The 21,209-nt window shown below is 43.2% G+C and overlaps 1 protein-coding gene across 1 annotated transcript; it reads right to left on the minus strand.

Moving 5' to 3' along the window:
- Positions 1–8,129: 8,129 nt before the first annotated feature.
- LOC126306974 (uncharacterized) lies at positions 8,130–14,108 on the minus strand. The gene is made up of 2 exons (XM_049992069.1): positions 13,983–14,108; positions 8,130–10,126 (listed from the first exon to the last, which is right to left on the minus strand). The coding sequence occupies exons 1-2, from the start codon at positions 14,093–14,095 to the stop codon at positions 9,763–9,765; spliced, it is 477 nt and encodes a 158-aa protein (XP_049848026.1). The 5' UTR covers positions 14,096–14,108; the 3' UTR covers positions 8,130–9,762.
- Between the last annotated feature and the right edge of the window lie 7,101 nt (positions 14,109–21,209).

Raw genomic sequence — 21,209 nt, forward strand, 5'->3', positions numbered from 1 at the left:
TTCCTGACAGGAAATCACGAATCCAGTCGCACAACTAAGACGATACCCCATAGCTCCGCAGCTTGATTAGAAGTCGCTTGTGAGGAACGGTGTCAAAAGCTTTCCGGAAATCTAGAAATACGGAATCAACTTGAGATCCCCTGTCGATAGCGGCCATTACTTCGTGCGAATAAAGAGCTAGCTGCGTTGCACAAGAGCGATGTTTTCTGAAGCCATGCTGATTACGTGTCAATAGATCGTTCCCTTCGAGGTGATTCATAATGTTTGAATACAGTATATGCTCCAAAACCCTACTGCAAACCGACGTCAATGATATAGGTCTGTAGTTAAATGGATTACTCCTACTACCCTTCTTGAACACTGGTGCGACCTGCGCAACTTTCCAATCTGTAGGTACAGATCTATCGGTGAGCGAGCGGTTGTATATGAGTGCTAAGTAGGGAGCTATAATATCAGCGTAATCTGAAAGGAACCTAATCGGTATACAATCTGGACCTGAAGACTTGCCCGTATCAAGCGATTTGAGTTGCTTCGCAACCCCTAAGGTATCTACTTCTAAGAAACTCATGCTAGCAGATGTTCGTGTTTCAAATTCTGGAATATTCCATTCGTCTTCCCTGGTGAAAGAATTTCGGAAAACTGCGTTCAATAACTCCCCTTTAGCGGCACAGTCGTCGATAACAGTACCATCGGCACTGCGCAGCGAAGGTATTGACTGCGTCTTGCCGCTTGTGTACTTTACATACGACCAGAATTTCTTCGGATTTTCTACCAAATTTCGAGACAATGTTTCGTTGTGGAACCTATTAAAGGCATCTCGCATCGAAGTACGTGCCAAATTTCGCGCGTCTGTAAATTTTATCCCATCTTCAGGATTTCGCGTTCTTCTGAACTTCACATGCTTTTTCCGTTGCCTCTGCAACAGCGTTCGGACCTTTTTTGTGTACCACGGGGGATCCGTTCCATCTCTTACCAACTTATGAGGTATGAATATCTCAATTGCTGTTGCTACTATATCTTTGAATTTGAGCCACATCTCGTCTACATTCGCATAGTCAGTTCGGAAGGAAAGGAAATTGTCTTTTAGGAAGGCTTCTAGTGGCATTTTATCCGCTTTTTTAAATAAAATTATTTTGCGTTTGTTTCTGATGGATTTGGAAGAAATGGTATTGAGCCTAGCTACAATGACCTTGTGATCACTAATCCCTGTATCAGTCATGATGCTCTCTATCAGCTCTGGATTGTTTGTGGCCAAGAGGTCAAGTGTGTTTTCGCAACCATTTACAATTCTCGTGGGTTCGTGGACTAACTGCTCGAAATAATTTTCGGAGAATGCATTTAGGACAATCTCGGAAGACGTTTTCTGCCTACCACTGGTTTTGAACAAGTATTTTTGCCAACATACCGAGGGTAGGTTGAAGTCCCCACCAACTATAACCGTATGAGTGGGGTATTTATTTGTTACGAGACTCAAACTTTCTCTGAACTGTTCCGCAACTGTATCATCGGAGTCTGGGGGTCGGTAGAAGGAGCCAATTATTAACTTAATTCGGCTGTTAAGTATAACCTCCACCCATACCAATTCGCACGGAGTATCTACTTCGACTTCACTACAAGATAAACCACTACTGACAGACACAAACACTCCACCACCAATTCTGCCTAATCTATCTTTCCTGAACACCGTCTGAGACTTCGTAAAAATTTCTGCAGAACTTATTTCAGGCTTTAGCCAGCTTTCTGTACCTATAACGATATCAGCTTCTGTGCTTTCTATTAGCGCTTGAAACTCAGGGACTTTTCCAGCGCAACTACAACAATTTACAACTATAATTCCAACTGTTCCTTGATCCAAGCACGTCCTGTAATTGCCAAGCACCCTTTGACATTGCAGCCCATCCCGCACTTTCCCGAGGCCTTCTAACCTAAAAAACCGCCCAGTCCACGCCACACAGCCTCCGCTACCCGTGTAGCCGCCAGCTGAGTGTAGTGAACTCCTGACCTATTCAGCGGAACCCGAAACCCCACCACCCTATGGCGCAAGTCAAGGAATCTGCAGCCAATACGGTCGCAAAACCGTCTGAGCCTCTGATTCAGACCCTCCACCCGGCTCTGCACCAAAGGTCCGCAGTCGGTTCTGTCAACGATGCTGCAGATGGTGAGCTCTGCCTTCATCTCGTAATCAAGACCGGCAGCCTTCACCAAATCAGATAGCCGCTGGAATCCAGAGAGAATTTCCTCAGATCCAAAGCGACACACGTCATTAGTGCCAACATGTGCCACCACCTGCAGCTGGCTGCACCCTGTACTCTTCATGGCATCCGGAAGGACCCTTTCCACATCAGGAATGACTCCTCCCGGAATGCACACGGAGTGCACACTGGATTTCTTCCCCTCCTTAGCCGCCGTATCCCTAAGGGGCCCCATTACGCGCCTAACAGTGGAGCTCCCAACTACCAGTAAGCCCACCCTCTGCGATTGCCCGGACCTTGAAGGCTGAGAATTATCCTCTGAAACAGGGCAGGCAGCTGTATCTGGCTCAGCCAGAGACAGTGCCTGAAACCGGTTTGTCAGACGCACCGGGGAGGCTTTCTGATCAGCCTCCGGGGACGCCTTTCGCTGCCTGCCACGCCTTGGAACGACCTCCCAATCAAGCACAGGCGAGGGCTCAGTCCCACTGCGGGCAGCAACCGGGGCAACCACAGCGGCAGACCGATCTGGGGACAGACGGGACGAGGTTGACATCCCCGTGATACCCGAGTCCGGCTCCCCACAGTGGTGCCCATTGGCAACAGCCTCAAGCTGCGCGACCGAAGTCAGCGCCGATTGCAGCTGTGAGCGAAGGGATGCCAAGTCAGCCCTCATCCGAACACAGCAATCGCAGTCCCTGTCCATTCCAATCGATGTTTAACAACAGTTACCGAAACACGAGTCCGTGCCTAGATAACGCAAGCGGAACACGCAAAGAATGTATCAACTAACCTGTACAAATGCCTAACGACTGCGCTACAATCTGCTGAATTTACGATTACAGTAACTAAAACTCGAAATTGCATCTCCTATACGAAACTCACACGCAATCTAAATAAGAATCTACGAAGTAAACACTAAAGCGCGATGCTACAACTGTCAAATACTATAATACGCCCGAAATATATGAATTAAACAATGCAAGTACCCAAAAACACGCAAAGAAATTAATTAAACTAACAAATAAGTAAGCTAGGGTTATACGACTTGCTGCTGCAGCTGCTTATCCAACGGCGGCAGGGAGCACACTGACTGGCCAACCGACACTGGCCGTTCACAACAAAAACAGAAGACAGACGACTACGCGAATTTGCACTATTCAGGTACTAAGGCGCGATGCTACAACCCTCAAATACTATAATACGCCCGAAATATATGAATTAAACAATGCAAGTACCCAAAAACACGCAAAGAAATTAATTAAACTAACAAATAAGTAAGCTAGGGTTATACGACTTGCTGCTGCAGCTGCTTATCCAACGGCGGCATGGAGCACACTTGTGGTGTTATAATATGTGAAGTATAGCACATATGGAGGTATAAATGTTATCGCTTTCGCCAATGTTACAGTACTTGGTCAATAAACTGAAAGGAAAGAAAACTTGTACATAGGTAATCATAGTATAAATGCAGGTGTTTAGTGGAAGAAAAAGCAAAAGCAACGCCAAAGATCGCTTCCTAAAGTGAACATTTAAGTACACCTGACAGGTTTCAGGTAGATTATATATGGTAAGACAGAGATTCAGGAACCAGGTTTTAAATTGTAAGACTTTTCCAGGGGCAGATGTGGACTCTGACCACAATCTGTTGGTTATGAACTGTAGATTAAAACTGAAGAAACTGAAAAAAGGTGGGAATTTGAGGATATGGGATCTGGATAAACTGAAAGAACCAGAGGTTGTAGAGAGCTTCAGGGAGAGCATTAGGGAACGATTGACAAGAATGAGGGAAAGAAATATAGTAGAAGAAGAATTGGTAGCTTTGAGAGACGAAATAGTGAAGGTAGCAGAGGGTCAAGTAGGTAAAAAGACGAGGGCTAACAGAAGAGATACTGAATTTAATTGATGGAAGGAGAAAATATAAAATTGCAGTAAATGAAGCAGGCAAAAGGAATACGAACGTCTCAAAAATGAGATCGACAGGAAGTGCAAAATGGCTAAGCAGTGATGACTAGAGGACAAATGCAAGGATGTAGAGGCGCAGATCACTTTGGGTAAGATAGATACTGCCTACAGGAAAATTAAAGAGACCTTTGGAGAAAAGAGAACCACTTGCATGAGTATCAAGAGCTCAGATAGAAACCCAGTTCTAAGCGAAGAAGGGAAAGCAGAAAGGTGGAAGGAGTATATAGAGGGCCTATACAAGGGCGACGTTTTTCGTTTTTCGTTATCGTTTCTAATACAAAACTGCCAAAATCAATACCCGAGCAGTGCCGGTTTGTCGGCGAGTAACGGATAAAAATGAGAAATTAATTATCTTCGAAGTGGGGAAAGAGGGAATAAACTTTATACTAGGCTTGTTCAACTTTGATGGCATATGCAGTACTTTGCTTGTATAAAAGAACTTTACAACTCACCACGTTAATAGATTTATTCCGTTGCTTTCATACCTCTATTTTCAAGGTTGACTTGCGAAGCTAAAGTTGAATAAAATGTGTTCTGAAAGGTTTGTTTTTTGGGCTGGTCCGGTAAAGTGCAGCATAGGGCCAGTACACTACTAGATGAACGCAGGAAATGTCCCAAAATCCCATTTGCCACCGGAACTGATCTCAACAACTGAACCTGTGCAGTCATCGTCTGAAGTTTGTCACCTTATTGTACAGCCATGACAAAGAAACTCCAGAATTCGTAGACTACACGTGGCACTAGATGAGTCCAACGGAGCTTAAGGTCTCAATTCATGGAGAGAAGAAACGGTTCTGCAACCTGTGGTTGTGATAGAAATTCATAAAGAAACTGTAATAAATAAAAAGAATGCCAACTTATTAATTTTTTTATTTCGTTCCTAGTCGTCTGGCAGCATTTGTTCCTTCTAGTTGGGAAGGTGACCCAAATCTGCTGCTATTCATCGTTCACTTACATCTCTGTCTAAGCCGACGTACGACGATTTGTTTAATATCTTATTGCTATCGTACTTCCTGTCGTCTGTTCTGTATTATAGGCTACAGCCCTCGTTAGCGAAGTCGCCGACCTACCGAATACAGAGCACTAGCGGAGTTTATGTTGATGTTTTACGCAACAATACGGGGGTCGTTTACGCGCCGCCTCACGGCGCTATATGCGCTGAAACCTTTTATGCATACGCTGAGCGAGCTTTGTCGACCAATCACAGAGATCGTTGGCACGTATAGGGCCCCAGGCATCATTAAATGTTAAACTTGCTTTGTCAGTGCACTACCTATTTCATACGTCGTTGATCAGTTTATTAGTTCTATCATGGATCGGTGACTGAAGTCAGGATTCCTGAAGAAGGGTGCAGTTTCTCATCGCCTTCACAACAAGGGAAGTTTCCAGTTGAAATGAATCAGTAGGGAGGACGACCAAAGGAAGAACAATCATAAGAAGCTCCACAGCCGGGTTTATTATGTGAAAACGCTGCAAGTACTCCATTGGTTGCAATATCCTGTGGAAGTTGAATAACGAAGAAGCGTAAGTACAACGAAAGCTGTTTAGAAATGGGCTTTATGGAGACAAAGGAGGGTAAAGCTCAGTGTGTAATTTGTGCGCGAGTCCTTCCGAACAGTTCAATAGTTCCAGTTAAAATGCGCAGTCATTTTGAAGCCACTCACCCGGATTTCCAGGCTAAAGACATCGATTTTTTTCCAAAAGGAAGAGTGCTGAACTAGCTGCTTCTCAGCATTGCATGAAAACTCATGCAAAAACAACTAATGAAAATTTAGTAAAAGCTTCTTTCTTAGTTAGTTATCAAGTGGCACAAACAGGCAAAGCTCATACCATTGCAGAAAATCTCATAAAACCGTGTGTTAATGATATTGTTTCTTGCATGCTAGTCGAAAAGGCAGTAAAGCTTGTATATTCGGTGTCATTATCAAACAATACTGTCAAGAGACGCATTGTTCACATGTCAAATTAAGTGAAAGACAATGTTGTTTCTCGCATCCAACACAATTCATTTTCTATGCAGATAGATGAAACCACTGATGTTGCAGGATTAGCGATTTTATTGGCGTTTGTCCGTTATGAATATTCTGGATGTTTCGAGGAGGACCTCTTATTGTGCAGACCACTACCTGCCAACACAACAGGTGCTGAAATATTCCGTCTATTGAATGATTTTTTAAGGACTAACGAAGGTCCATGGTCTAATTGCATAGATGTGTGCACAGATGGTGCAAAAGCTATGACAGGTCCTAGAGTCGGAGCAATAACGAAAATAAAAGAAAACGCCAAGAATTGCAGCAGTAGTCATTGTGCTCTCCACAGATACGCTTTAGCTACGAAACAAATACCTGTTTCGTTCAAGAAAGTTTTAGACGAATCCATTCAAATCATTAACTACATAAAATCAAGGCCTTTGAAGTCAAGACTTTTCACAATGCTGTATGAAGATACGGGAGGCCTTCATCGTTTCCTGCTTCTCCACACAGAAGTGAGGTGGCTCTCATGTGGGAATGCTCTCTTTCGGTTGTACGAATTAAGATTGGAAGTCTTAGCTTTCCTTTTGGAGCATAACACCGAATTAACTGACCTTATTAATGACGAAAATTGGCAGTGTAAACGTGCCTATTTGTCAGATATTTTCTCCAAACTGAACGAAATGGGCAAAGTGAAACAAAGGTCACTGCTATCGACAAAGTTCGAACATTAAAGGGGGAAATCAATTTTTGGGCATGTGTGTGTGTGTGTGTGTGTGTGTGTGTGTGTGTGTGTGTGTGTGTATGTTGTCCTTAGCGGAAGTTTAACTTAGGTTAATAGTGTGTAAGACTAGGGACTGGTGACCTCAGCAGTTAAATCCCATAGACTTTTACATACATTTAACATTTTTCTTCGGATTTCACGAAAACCACACACACACACACACACACACACACACACACACACACACACACACACACACGCTACTGTTACGAAATATGCATGATCCTTACACAACAGTAGCCGATCAGTGGAAGTGGAAGTGAACAGACTACAAGCAGCAGCTTGTCAAAAGCGAACAGTTTGGACGTGATGTTGATTGCTCTTGGAGGAAGTCAGCTCCAACGTGTGAAATGCCATTTACCAAGTAATTTTAATCAGGCTATAGTGTGTTGAACAAAGGGAGAAAATCCACTAGTAAGTGTCTGGATACAGTGAGAATTAAAATTGGATCATTAATTTCAAGTTGTTGTCATTCATCTCTAAACCAAAAACTATTGATACTTCGTGGGGGAGGGGGGGGGGGGGGGAGTCACTAGGAACATGGCACTTGCATTAAGAAATTTTCAGTTCCCATGGGTTTCGCTCTGACATTTAAAGTTACTGTGCTCTTGACTGACTAGGGGTCCGCCATGGATTTTCGACTGAAGAAGGGGTCCGCCAGCTGAAAAGGTTGGGAAGAGAGGAAAATAGAAGCTTTCGAATTGGGGAGAAGAAAAATTTGTGGCACAACTTGACTAGAAGAAGGGATTAGTTGGTAGAACATGTTCTGAGGCATCAAGGGATCACCAATTTAGTACTGGAGGGCAGCGTGGAGGATAAAAATCGTAGAAGGAGACCAAGAGATGAATACACTAAGCAAATTCGGAAGGATGTAGGCTGCAGTAGGTACTGGGAGATGAAGAAGCATGCGCAGGATAGAGTAGCATGGAGAGTTGCATCAAACCAGTCTCAGGACTGAAGACCACAGCAACAACAACATGTGAACTATTAGTGAAGTTCTTGTTTCGTCTGATAATCGACATTTGATGAGGTGTACTGACAATCAGACTCTAATCAATGTATGTATTCACGAAATCCTAAAACAACAGTAATGAAAAAATACATTGGCGAGAAGAATTTCAAGATGGGAAGAATGAAGGGATCCTTAAAATCGGGAAATAAATAAATAAATAAAAGAAATAGTAAGTGACAATTTGATAAACTCATGGTAAGACGCCAATGTTTTAAATTACAATAAATTTATTTGTACATTTATAAATATTACATAAAAATATCAATGTGTTAAATATTACTAGAATTTGTACTTTCTAATACATTTCATATAGAAATCTGTGTCAACAGACAAACAGTTCTAAGCAAAGAAACACAGTATTGCCGATACATTGACATTTCTTTTGTTGTGCGTAACTCTTATGTACAATTCCAAAAACATAGTATAGTTGCAGATACAAAGTTCTCTTTGAAAAGAATTTGGCACTCGGGATGCAACTCCCCTCTTGCGCAGCAAGTTGGCTGCACTCCTCCAAAACTCAGTACAGCAAGTCTATAAATAATGTAAATAAAACCGAAAATCGGAACTAACTTGCTTCTTTAACAGTACAGGCACAGCGTAGAAATAAATTACTCTCAAAAACAAATAAAATCCAGAAACCCAAGTTACCTTTTACAATAAATACCTTGAAACTTTCTTTCGTACCTTTACATCAAACTTAGAACTGCTTTTCTTTCCATCGTCGACGGCGTTCTCTTTGCAACAGGTGCTGTCATGCCATGGTTGCTTCAGTATTATGGAATCACCATCGCAACGATCCACCCAAGAAGCGCATTTGTTGAGACGTGGGCCAGATCAACAGTTCTGAGTTGGAGGCATGCAGGTACGGGATTATGAAACCATATCCAGTATGCATCAGCAGACAAATGATAGCACGAGAAAGAAAGAAACAGTGCGAGTGTCGCCTGGAAGATGCATACATCGAATTAACAGTGGAGCGCCTTGACCATTAAGCACTCACCACTCGTCACATCAAGAACATTAGAAAATTTGCTGGCATAGGCCGAAAATACGTTTTGCCTCTAATACCCAACCATCTGAAAAGTTTATGTACAATTTTTTTTGTGTAATGTTACGTTGTGTTTTATTGAATGGTATGAAGTGGTTATTGCCTTACATATTGGATACTTTTTTACATTCTCGTCCCATGTCCGAAAGAAACTGAACAGATTAGCAATCTCGATTGACTCATATAAATTAAAACGAAGTTCTAATGGACTAGATTAATTTGGATTCAGGCAGGGTTACTCTTAGCCGCATAGAAAAGTTCTTCCAAATTGTACGCTACATGATTCCGCAGCATTTTTTGCAATTGAATCCAATTCAATCAGAAAGAAAATATATTCTATGAAATGGACCACTCCGCCAAAGATAAATTAAAAGTGTCATTTGACTTAGGAAAAGAAATGCACGTTGCAGAAATTGATGTGCGAGTGGTGCGATTGATTTCGTGTTGTTAATCACACTACTTTCATGCAATGCTTCTATAGAGAGACGAAAAACCCTCTACGTCTTGTTATTGCTTTCTCAACAACAGTCGTGGAACAGTTTCGTCTCTTTGATAGGACAACATTTTCGATTTACTCTCTTAATACGGACATGCGCACGTCTGGAAAACAGTTAGATTAACAGTCCACATCTTGCGCCCGTGAACGCCCTTTGCTTTGAGAATACGGGAGGGCACTCTGTGAACAGTACAAGTGTCCGAGTCTAGTTGATCAGGTCACTGTTTATCACTCCTGAGGAGTGGCCGCAAGGGTTTACTCGTGACATGTGGTGAGCACGGTCCTGGCGGGGAAGTGGTCATGAGTAGTTCTTGCTGGTGATGGCGTCGAGGATCCTCTGGTAGGTCTGGGCGGAGAGCCCCAGGAAGGTGGAGGTGTGTGCCGCGGGGGCGGACCGCGCCGCGGGCGCCGGCTCGCCAGACCGCTTGAAGAAGTAGTCGTAGTCGTAGTCGGAGGCGATGGTGTAGTACGTGTACTTGGAGTAGTAGATGGCCGCGAACACCGAGTAGATGAGCAGCGCCGCCGTCGCCAGCTGGAACCACGCCCAGAACTTGTACGACCCCTCGTTGATGAGGAACTCGTAGTAGCTGAGCGCCGAGTCCGATTTGCCGTGGCCCGGGTGCTCGTCCACGTGGTCGCCCCGCGCGGCCCGTGTTTCTCTGCTGCACACACAAATAACACCACGCTTTCAGCCGTTAGTGCGTCATGGCATTAAAATCAACGAATACTCTCTGATTTTGAAATTGAAGTTTGACAATTTGGAGGATTATATACTCCTTTGTTAACTGATTCTTCGGTTGCTGCTTGGTAGTACAACTTCATGATTATCACGAAGCATGTCTGGAAAGTAGGTACTATTTTGGAAAGACACACAAAAACATTTTTTTGAAACCAGAATCATTTTTTCAAGAAAGAGCATTTCTTAAACTAATTTTGAACTATTTCTCTACATAGTTGCAGCCATTGTTCATCAGCTACCATTGTGTGAAACCAACTTTTCTATGCTCTCTTCGTAGAAAGGCGTGCAAAGATTCTTTGTTACTGGATAGTTCAGTCGATGTATTTAAATATTCGGAGGGTTACAACAGTTGTACGACCTTCGCCTGTTTTGAATTTTTTTTTTATCAATGCTTATTTATTAAACAACACTTGCCAATAGTGTCAGCTGATTTTGGTTTGTGGCCATTACTACGTGCTTCACTTGAAACCCAAGTCAAAATTCATCCCCTATCTCCGGGCTGCGTCAGTAAAGAAGAATCTTTGAACCAGTTATTCTAGCTACCTATCCAGCAGTGACGTTAAGTTTCCTCAGAGTAAGACTATATATATATATATATATATATATATATATATAGATAGATAGATAGATAGATATAGATATGGAAAGTACTGTAGGCTCTACAATGTTTCATTTTCGGTACTGAAAGCTTACAGAGCTTTTGGTATAGTACAAAATCTGTACTATAGGCAGCTGCGTTCCGGCCTTGGCAGTGTGTACCACAGTCATAGTCTTACTCTGAGGAAACTTAACGTCACTGCTGGATAGGTAGCTAGAATAACTGGTTCAAAGATTCTTCTTTACTGACGCATTTTAGGCACAGGCCATCATCAGAATATCAAAGTCTTCGTACACAGAATAAAGACACTTGTATACTGATCAGTAAGAACATTATGACCACCCACCTGCTTTCGATACAAAGCCGTCCAGGTAACAGCAGCGTCGCTTGGCGAGGAATGACTGCTGTGTAGAATGGGGAAGGCGCGCGATTTATCTGAGTTTGAGCGAGGGCAGATTGTGATGGCCCAGAGGCTCGTAAGAAACATTTCACAAACTGCACGCTTGTCGGGTGTTCGAGGAGTGCTGCGGTGAATGCTTCAGCACGTGATAAAACCAAGGTCTACGTCCAGACATCGTGGGACTGGACAGCCACCCATTATTACAGATGTCGGACTTCGAAGGCTGGATAGATAGGTAAAAAAGGACAGGCGGCGAACTGAGGTGGAACTAACATCAGACGTTAATGCTGTGGAGAGTCCAAGTGTGTCTGAACACACAGAGCACCGAATCCTCCTAACGTTGGACCTCCAGCCTCCATAGCCTAAGACCCATGCATAAGCCAATGTTAACACCACGACATCGGCTACTACGACTGAAATGGGCACGTGACCGTCGGCACTGGATGTTGGCGCAATTTCAGAGCGTTCCATACTCTGACGAATCCCGATACCTTCTTCGTCAAGCCAGTGGGAGGGCGCGAATCCGTTGTCTTCCAGCGAAACACCTCCTTGACACCTATACTGCGGGGCAGAGACAAGCTGGCGGTGCTTCCATTATAGCCTGGAGAACATTCAAGTCAGCATCCATGGGTCCAGTGAAGCTCGTGAATGCATCATGACGACCAAAGGGTATCGTACTCTGGTTGTTGCAGACATGTACACCCTTCATGACGATCGTCTTTCCCGGCGGCAGTGGCATTTTTCAACAAGATTCATCTACGTCTACATCTACGTGATTACTCTGCTATTCACAATAAAGTGCCTGACAGAGGGTTCAATGAAACACATTCAAGCTGTATCTCTACCGTTCCACTCTCGAACGGCACCCGGGAAAAACGAGCACTTAAATTTTTCTGTGCGAGCCCTGATTTCTCTTGTTTTATCGTGACGATCATTTCTCCCTATGTAGGTATGTGGCAACAGAATGGTTACGCAATCGAAGGGGAAAACTGGCGATTGAAATTTCATGAGAAGGTTCCGTCGCAACTAAAAACGCCTTTGTTTTAATGATTGCCACCCCAATTCACATATCATGTCTGTGTCCCTATCTCCCCTATTTCGCGACAATACAAAACGAGCTGCCCTTTTTTGTACTGTTTCGATGTCATCCATCAGTCCCACCTGATGCGGATCCCACACTGCACAGCAATACTCCAGAATAGGGCGGACAAGCGTGGTGTAAGCAGCCTCTTTAGTAGACCTGTTGCATCTTCTAAGCGTTCTGCCAGTGAATCACAGTCTTTGGTTTGCTGTACCCACAATATTATCTATGTGATAGTTCCAATTTAGGTTTTTGTAGCTGTAATCCCTAATTAAATTGTGTAGCATGTCACAAGGCCAGGAGTGTGATGGTATGACTCGAGGAACACATTGGCGAGTTCCAGTAAATGTGCTGATCCCCCAACTCGGCAGATCTGAACCTGATCGAACACGTCCAGGATGCGACTGGACGTGGCGTCAGAGTTCATCTGCCCCTCCCAGAATTTACTCGAGTTAGGTAACTTGTGTGTGCCGATGTTGTGCCAACTCCATCCAGCGACCTACCAGACCTACCAAGGCCTCACTGCTCCCAAGCCACGACCCATCGCCGCTGTTATTAGGGCCAAACGTGGACATACCGGCTATTAGGTACATGGCCATAATGTTCTAGATAATCAGTGTATCTGCCGTCAGCATCAGAACTCAACTGGTCTTGGCAGCAGACACATATGACTCCATACTGTGTATGAGCAAGCAGTGAAGGAAACAAAAATAAATTTGGAGTAGGAATTAAAACCCATGAAGAAGAAATAAAAACTTTGAGATTCGCCGATGACATTGTAATTGTGTCAGAGACAGCAAACGACTTGGAAGAGCAGCTGAACGGAATGGACAGTGTCTTGAAAGGAGGATATAAGATGAACATCAACAAAAGCAAAACGAGGATAATGGGATGTAGTCGAATTAAATCGGGTGATGCTGAGGGAATTAGATTAGGAAATGAGACACTTAAAGAAGTAAAGGAGTTTTGGTATTTGGGGAGCAAAATAACTGATGATGGTCGACGTAGAGAGGACATAAAATGTAGACTGGCAATGGCAAGGAAAGCGTTTCTGAAGAAGACAAATTTGTTAACATCAAGTATAGATTTAAGTGTCACGAAGTCGTTTCTGAAAGTATTTTGTATGGAATGTAGCCATGTATGTAAGTGAAACGTGGACGATAAATAGTCTAGAGAATAGAGACTTTCGAAATGTGGTGCTGCAGAAGAATGCTGAAAATTAGATGGGTAGATCACATAACTAATTTGGAGGTACTGAATAGGATTGGGGAGAAGAGACGTTTGTGGCACAACCTGACTAGAAGAAGGGATCGGTTGGTAAGACACGTTCTGAGGCATCAAGGGATCACCAATTTAGTATTGGAGGGCAGCGTGGAGGGTAAAAATAGTAGAGGGAGACCAAGAGATGAATACACTAAGCAGATTCAGAAGGATGTATGTTGCAGTAGTTATTGGGAGATGAAGAAGCTTGCACAGGATAGAGTAGCATGGAGAGCTGCAACAAACCACTCCCAGCACTGAAGACTCCAACAACAACAACAACAACTGTGACCGAAACGCGACAGTAAATAAGAGTTATTGAACAGCAATTAGACCAGTTATTCTAGTGACCCATTCGGCAGTGGGGTAATCTCCTCAGGTTTCCATCATGGCCTCAGTCCTCCTGCATAACTTCATGTCGCACATTGGGAGACTCTTACCTTTGCGAACTGAGGCTGGTGTCCTGTTGGCTGAGCACATGACCCCAGGCGATTTGCTGGAGGGCGAGGGCGGCTGCTGCCGCCAACCACGCTGCTGCTGCGCGAGTCCTCATCTCGGAGTCTGCTTCTCTGAAAATCGCAACAAAGTGCCATCAGTATCTGTCAGCCGGTAACAAGTATCGCTTAAATGTACACGCTTGCAGCACAACTGTCTCAGAGTGTGATTGACGACGATAAAACTACAGAATTAATAAGACTAAATAAAATAAAACAGTTGAAACTAAAAATTAATTCAGAAACTTAACCTGTTAATGAGTGTGCAAATTTGCATACCAGTTTTACGTATGATTAAAGGACGGCTGAGAGATTATAACATTATATTTGATATAGACTATACCCGCTTCCTCGTTCGCCTACGCTTTATGCGACACCTGTGTCACCATGCTTTTTTTGATTCAGTCTCTACGTAAATTTTTGATCATATTTCCTGTGAATTTATATCACTGTAATTAATGTACGCATATGTTCTGTAAAATTACTGAAATTTGAAGTAGTATTTGTAGAACTGGTTCATGCATAGGGAACCTAGGCTTTTACTTATATGAAACCTAGAGATAAGTCCTTCCGCTTGGAAACCCTCATGGCCAGAACGGAAAAGATGGATTTGGCGGTAGAGATGAAAGGAGCCTTTGTTGCACAGTCAGTCGGTGGCTAGCTTGCAAATTGATCACATCTCGTACTTTGAAGTAGGCAAGGAAAGCAGCAAGGATGATTAATAATGCTTCGGATGAGGAAGATTACTGGTTAGTTTTCCTGACATTTATTGGTTGACTCTGAAATACAAAAATCCGGCGCCAAAAACATAATTTTTAGAGCCTTTTTACATCAAGAGCCATAAGTACGTTTGCCACCTTTACCTTAGCCGGAGAACATCGCCCCCACCCCCAACTGCATATCAGGCAAAAGATTAGTATTGTATTTGTTTGAATTGACCAGTTATTTGCTTTATATGCAAATAATAATAATTTTTAGTTCAGTTAGGTTCGGGAATTGTAAATTAATCCTTAGTCATTTTACCTAGACACAATTCTTTTCCTAGTGGAGCAGTATATCCGAGTGTTCTATTTTATTGAACTGCAGAATATCGCTTTAATAGTGCTCAGTAACATTTGTGGGGTTGTAAGTTCCGTAAGTGTTCAGTTCTCTGTGTTTCTGAAATACTCCACGTAAATATTCATAAGCGAATAGTTAAAGTGTTGTAAAAGTGCAGATGCAGAGAAAAGAACTAATTACTTGGCTTAAAATTCATTTTTAGTAAAATGTATATTCAGTATTAAAAAGAACTGAATAAATCGGTGATCCTGATATTGGTTATTGGCCACTGCAGTTTAACGATCAGCTTAATGAATACCTTCTTCACGGGTAAGTGGAAAACGTATTATTCATTTTTTTGTGTGTAAAAGCGTTTTCATATGTTGCCTTGTTAGAAGTGTTCCATTCTCATCTCAGTCGACTGGTAGAATAGCTTCTGGTCCCCATGCTAAATACTGAGCCAGTAATACAATTATTACAATAATGAAAGTACTTATGAACTTCACCAATCATTTAAATAGCATTTTTGTTCTTTGAAACTTCATTGGCTGCAACTGTACAGAACGTAACAGATTCAGGGACCCCATGTTTCATACATGCTCTACTGGACACAAGGAAGCATCCGTTCTTAAAGAAAACCTATGATAATCAGATTAGTTAATACAACCATTTAAAGATCGATTCTAAGTCAACGTTTTTCAATAGTTTAAATGGTAAAGGCTCCTCAAATCCAAAAACGTTTTGCTACTCCCTCAGTCATTGATCCCAATTAATGAACCTCAGCTATCTTGTGTTGAATACAAAAAATATATGTGTTAGTGAGAGCCAGCTTGTTGCAAAAACGTTTTAAGATTCCAAAGTACTGTTCAAATACTTGCTAGATTGTGCTACTGTTTCGTGTCCCATTTTCAAAACAGGTTTTAGTATCAAGTACGAGGGACGTTCAACATGCAATGTAACACAGTTTTTCCTCTGCCAGCTCTGGTTGAAAAAAGATGGAATTTGTTGTGGAAAATCATGGAATATTCCTATTTCAACCTGTGTAGTTTCATGTATTTCCGACAGGCGGCGGCGCAATACGCAGCCTTGAAAGTGGTGTCTATATCGGAGGTACATTCCAAGCAGAGAACTGTCATTGAATTTCTTTTGGCAGAAAACCAGAGCATCGTAGATATAGGCTCTTTCAGAATGTCTACTAAGAATTGACAGTGAACAAAAGCACGGTGAGTCGTTTGGCGAGGCGTCTGTCACCTTCGCAACAAGTTCGCGCAAACCTGTCCACCCTCCCGTGTGCCGGCCAGACACAGGGGATTGAAGAAACTACTTCAGAATGTTCGTCGCCTCTAAAATGCAAACGAAGTTCTCCTTCCCCATATGGACACAAGGTCTCGCACAAGTCTGCCCACGCGAGAGGAGCTCACAAAACTTTGTTCTTCTTCATGCGTCCTACAGCCCGAACCTTGTACCTTCCGACTTCCATCTGTTTGGCCCAATGAAGGATGCAATCCGCGGCAAGCAGTACGTGGACGATGTACACTCCTGGAAATTGAAATAAGAACACCGTAAATTCATTGCCCCAGGAAGGGGAAACTTTATTGACACATTCCTGGGGTCAGATACATCACATGATCACACTGACAGAACCACAGGCACATAGACACAGGCAACAGAGCATGCACAATGTCGGCACTAGTACAGTGTATATCCACCTTTCGCAGCAATGCAGGCTGCTATTCTCCCATGGAGACGATCGTAGAGATGCTGGATGTAGTCCTGTGGAACGGCTTGCCATGCCATTTCCACCTGGCGCCTCAGTTGGACCAGCGTTCGTGCTGGACGTGCAGACCGCGTGAGACGACGCTTCATCCAGTCCCAAACATGCTCAATGGGGGACAGATCCGGAGATCTTGCTGGCCAGGGTAGTTGACTTACACCTTCTAGAACACGTTGGGTGGCACGGGATACATGCGGACGTGCATTGTCCTGTTGGAACAGCAAGTTCCCTTGCCGGTCTAGGAATGGTTGAACGATGGGTTCCATGACGGTTTGGATGTACCGTGCACTATTCAGTGTCCCCTCGACGATCACCAGAGGTGTACGGCCAGTGTATTAGATCGCTCCCCACACCATGATGCCGGGTGTTGGCCCTGTGTGCCTCGGTCGTATGCAGTCCTGATTGTGGCGCTCACCTGCACGGCGCCAAACACGCATACGACCATCATTGGCACCAAGGCAGAAGCGACTCTCATCGCTGAAGACGACACGTCTCCATTCGTCCCTCCATTCACGCCTGTCGCGACACCATTGGAGGCGGGGTGCACGATGTTGGGGCGTGAGCGGAAGACGGCCTAACGGTGTGTGGGACCGTAGCCCAGCTTCATGGAGACGGTTGCGAATGGTCCTCGCCGATACCCCAGGAGCAACAGTGTCCCTAATTTGCTGGGAAGTGGCGGTGCGGTCCCCTACGGCACTGCGTAGGATCCTACGGTCTTGGCGTGCATCCGTGCGTCGCTGCGGTCCGGTCCCAGGTCGACGGGCACGTGCACCTTCCGCTGACCACTGGCGACAACATCGATGTACTGTGGAGAACTCACGCCCCACGTGTTGAGCAATTCGGCGGTACGTCCACCCGGCCTCCCGCATGCCCACTATACGCCCTCGCTCAAAGTCCGTCAACTGCACATACGGTTCACGTCGACGCTGTCGCGGCATTCTACCAGTGTTAAAGACTGCGATGGAGCTCCGTATGCCACGGCAAACAGGCTGACACTGACGGCGGCGGTGCACAAATGCTGCGCAGCTAGCGCCATTCGACGGCCAACACCGCGGTTCCTGGTGTGTCCGCTGTGCCCTATCTCGTTATTTGATTGTGTGAGGTTCTTGTGACTGTAATTGAGGGCTTTATTCAAAATTTCTTCTTGTCTGAGTCTTCCTATGACTTCTATTTACATAATTTGTCATCTCCGTACTTGCCCCTATTTTCTGTTAGTAGCCTGATCGTAATCACAGTGGGCAAGTGAGAGACCAAGGTTAATTGCGCCTCCAAGTACGAGACGCAGCTGATGTCAAGATCACTCTCTGGACAGGGTGCTGCACGGCTAGTTCCCAATTTAGCAAGAGTTGACGACCAAAGGGTAGGATCATACAAGAGTCACTGACCAGTGCACGAAACGTCCTGTTGTGCTGCTAGCCATTTTCAAGCCGGGGAACTGGACGTGAAATGACTGAAATTTTCGAAAACATTTTTTTCTCAAAATCTAAAAGACAATTTTATTTCGTTTCAAAAAATGCATTTTCTTATCTACTTTTCAGTTGTTGATTAGGTCTTAAACGCTCTTTCAACAGGTGTCTGCAAACCAGCCACACTCATGCGACAGGCAAGGAGTACCAACATAAACTTTTCTGGCCTGCCACTGTTATGGAAATAATAAAGCCAATATACAGGGGCCTTGCAGATACAAAATTACGTAGCAAATGTCTACATGGCCGTACACAAATCCCTAATGAGAGTTTCAACACCTGCGTGTGGCAACGAGTACCAAAAACAGTGTTTGTTGCATGGCCAGTACTCAAAATGAGTGTGATGGATGATGTGATCTGATTCAGTGATGGTGTAATCAGCAGGACAAAAGTAATGGACAAATTAGACATACAGCCAGGAAATAATATGATGGCTGCTCTGACTGCCATTGATCGTCAGCAACTAGTTGAAGCTGAAAGGGCTATGGAAACAACCACTAAAGAGTCCACAGTAAGGAAAAGGCTCCTGAAGAAGTCTACAGAGGATAAAGAAGCAGCTGGCCAGCAAGATTATGCTACTGGAATGTTCTGATAGAGGCATGCGGCGAGTCAAAAACACTGTGAACATTCTTTTCTCATTTTCCCGAAACTACATTTTCAGAACATTCGGTACATATAACTTCACAATGGTTTTACCCATATTCACCAAATTTCTCTCAAGTGAAGAATGGGATAGCATCTTTGTATTATGTCTAATAAATGGCAGAAATGATCTATGTTTGTCATTCTGTATATAATTTTAGAGGTATTTTTTAGACAAAATAGTAATGTTGTATAATAAGCGTTTTCTATTTCCTCATATATACTCCAAACTACAATAGGAGAGCCATAATGTGTTCCTAAGAATGTTGACAGCAACCTGCCACAGTTTGAATGCTATTAGGTTGATGATGGACCAGAAAATGGTACCAGAATGGGAACGTGTATTATAAAAACATCTATTAGGTCAAATTCTGTAATTCTTAAACTATAACACATATTTCAATAAATTTCCTTTTACAGCGTGACTTAATGCCATTCATTGTTGGTAAAAAGCCACAACTTCCTCCGCGTTGTAGGTCAAGACTAATGTGCACTGAGAACGAGGTAAAAAAATACAACTCGTTCACATCCAGGTCCCCTTAAGAATTGTAATGAATATCTGAAATAAAAAGTACTCCAGTGGTCTCATTGTCCTTGAAGTGTTAAATAAAATTTAAAGATAGAAAAATGGGTGAATATCAAAATATACAAATGTTGAACTGATATCTCTACATCCCTTAGTGCCTAATAGTCTAGTGGAGAACGTCCCTGGAAACGGAAATATCGTGGGATTGAATCTGGAAAGAACCACATTTTTTTCAGTCTGCTTTTAACCTAGCCATCACCCCTCAGTGATGTGAAGATAACGTCTAAAACGACACATGGTTCGGATTGCATGGTAAACCGTAGGTCGCATTACCCCAGATGGATCACTGGAATGAGCTAAGAACACACAAGTTGCCGCTGTGACCTTCAATAGAAAGACTTGTAGCCAGCATGATAGCCCAGCGTGTTCCGCCAAGCGACTGGTCTCTTTCTTTAACAAAAAGCTCAGTGAATTTCTCATAGGTGGAACTGAAAGATGTTATACGACATACGCACATACCGCTGACGAAAAACGACGATGATAATAGATCGATAAAAAAAAGTTCGCCCAAGTGGCGTCCAATTGAAAGACTTGCACCAAGCCCTTGATCAATACGAAATTATTATTATTATTATTACCCGTTAAACACACATAGAGTGTACATTACATAGTCTTCTACGTCCACATTCACCCATCGCAGGTCAACTCATAGAATGTGGCAGAGTGTCCTCACATGGGTATTACATTTAGGATTTTTGCGCGGGAAGAACAATTGTCCTAATTTCTCTTGTTGTTAAGTTTGCTGTACTGTGTGTTGATAAAAGTGAAAGAAGTATGTTCTTAAAATCTGGGAACGGGCTGTCGAAATACTGAACCTTACATTCTACAAGACGCATTTCATGTACAATATCCCACTGGGTGGGTCTCGATAAGGATTTCGTACGGATTAGCTATTTCGTCTGCAAATCGTGAAATCTTTCCAATTTATTCAGTCTGCTGGACCCGATCAGAAACACAGCCAGGCGATTAGCCCTCTAAAATGTATTGCACAGGATCCTTTAGCCTATATGCGTCATGCTGAAGCTTGTCCTTACCAAAAACCTCGTCACATATTGAAAGTTCCCTAAATTTATTCAACACGATTTTCTGAGCACACTGTCGCATTTCTTTCAATTATACCACAGTTTCTTTCACTAATCATCTGTTGCTCTTTCTCATAGACTACACAGACCTATTATGAATGTACAAACTGTCTCGGATTTCCTTTTATTTCTACTTTTAGGCCTGCTTCATAAGAACTCAAAACGCCAGGGAAGTACACTGGAATACAACACATTAGCGTCCTTATGCGGTTTCTTTGAGAGAGTGGACGAAGTTTTGTAGAATATTATCCAATAAATCTGAGTCTTCCATTCGCCTTTCGTATTACTGCTTTCTCATGTTCTCATAATCATTCCACTTCACATAATTCCACAGATATTTAAGGGGATATCTCATAATCATTCCGCTTCACATAATTTCCACATATATTTAAACGAACTGACAACATCTAGGAGCTTATTATTAATCTTAAAATTGATACATCGGGCTTTTCCTCCTGTTTGTGCTCATTTATCCCGTCTTATTTAATTTAGTCATTCCTGAAATTCAATAGGCCAAATAGAAATATTGTTTAAATACAGTCATCTGACAAGAACAGGGCAGAGACGACCACAGATCTGATTCGT

This window comes from Schistocerca gregaria, chromosome 1 (genome assembly GCF_023897955.1).
Source record: "Schistocerca gregaria isolate iqSchGreg1 chromosome 1, iqSchGreg1.2, whole genome shotgun sequence".
NCBI lineage: Eukaryota > Metazoa > Arthropoda > Insecta > Orthoptera > Acrididae > Schistocerca > Schistocerca gregaria.

Bases quoted from the DNA above. Each gene is read 5' to 3' on its own strand.
- LOC126306974 (XM_049992069.1), bottom strand. From the start codon at position 14,095: ATGAGGACTCGCGCAGCAGCAGCGTGGTTGGCGGCAGCAGCCGCCCTC. The intron at 10,127-13,982 runs GTAAGAGTCTCC...TTGTGTGTGCAG, and splicing joins ACCAGCCTCAGTTCGCAAAG to CAGAGAAACACGGGCCGCGC.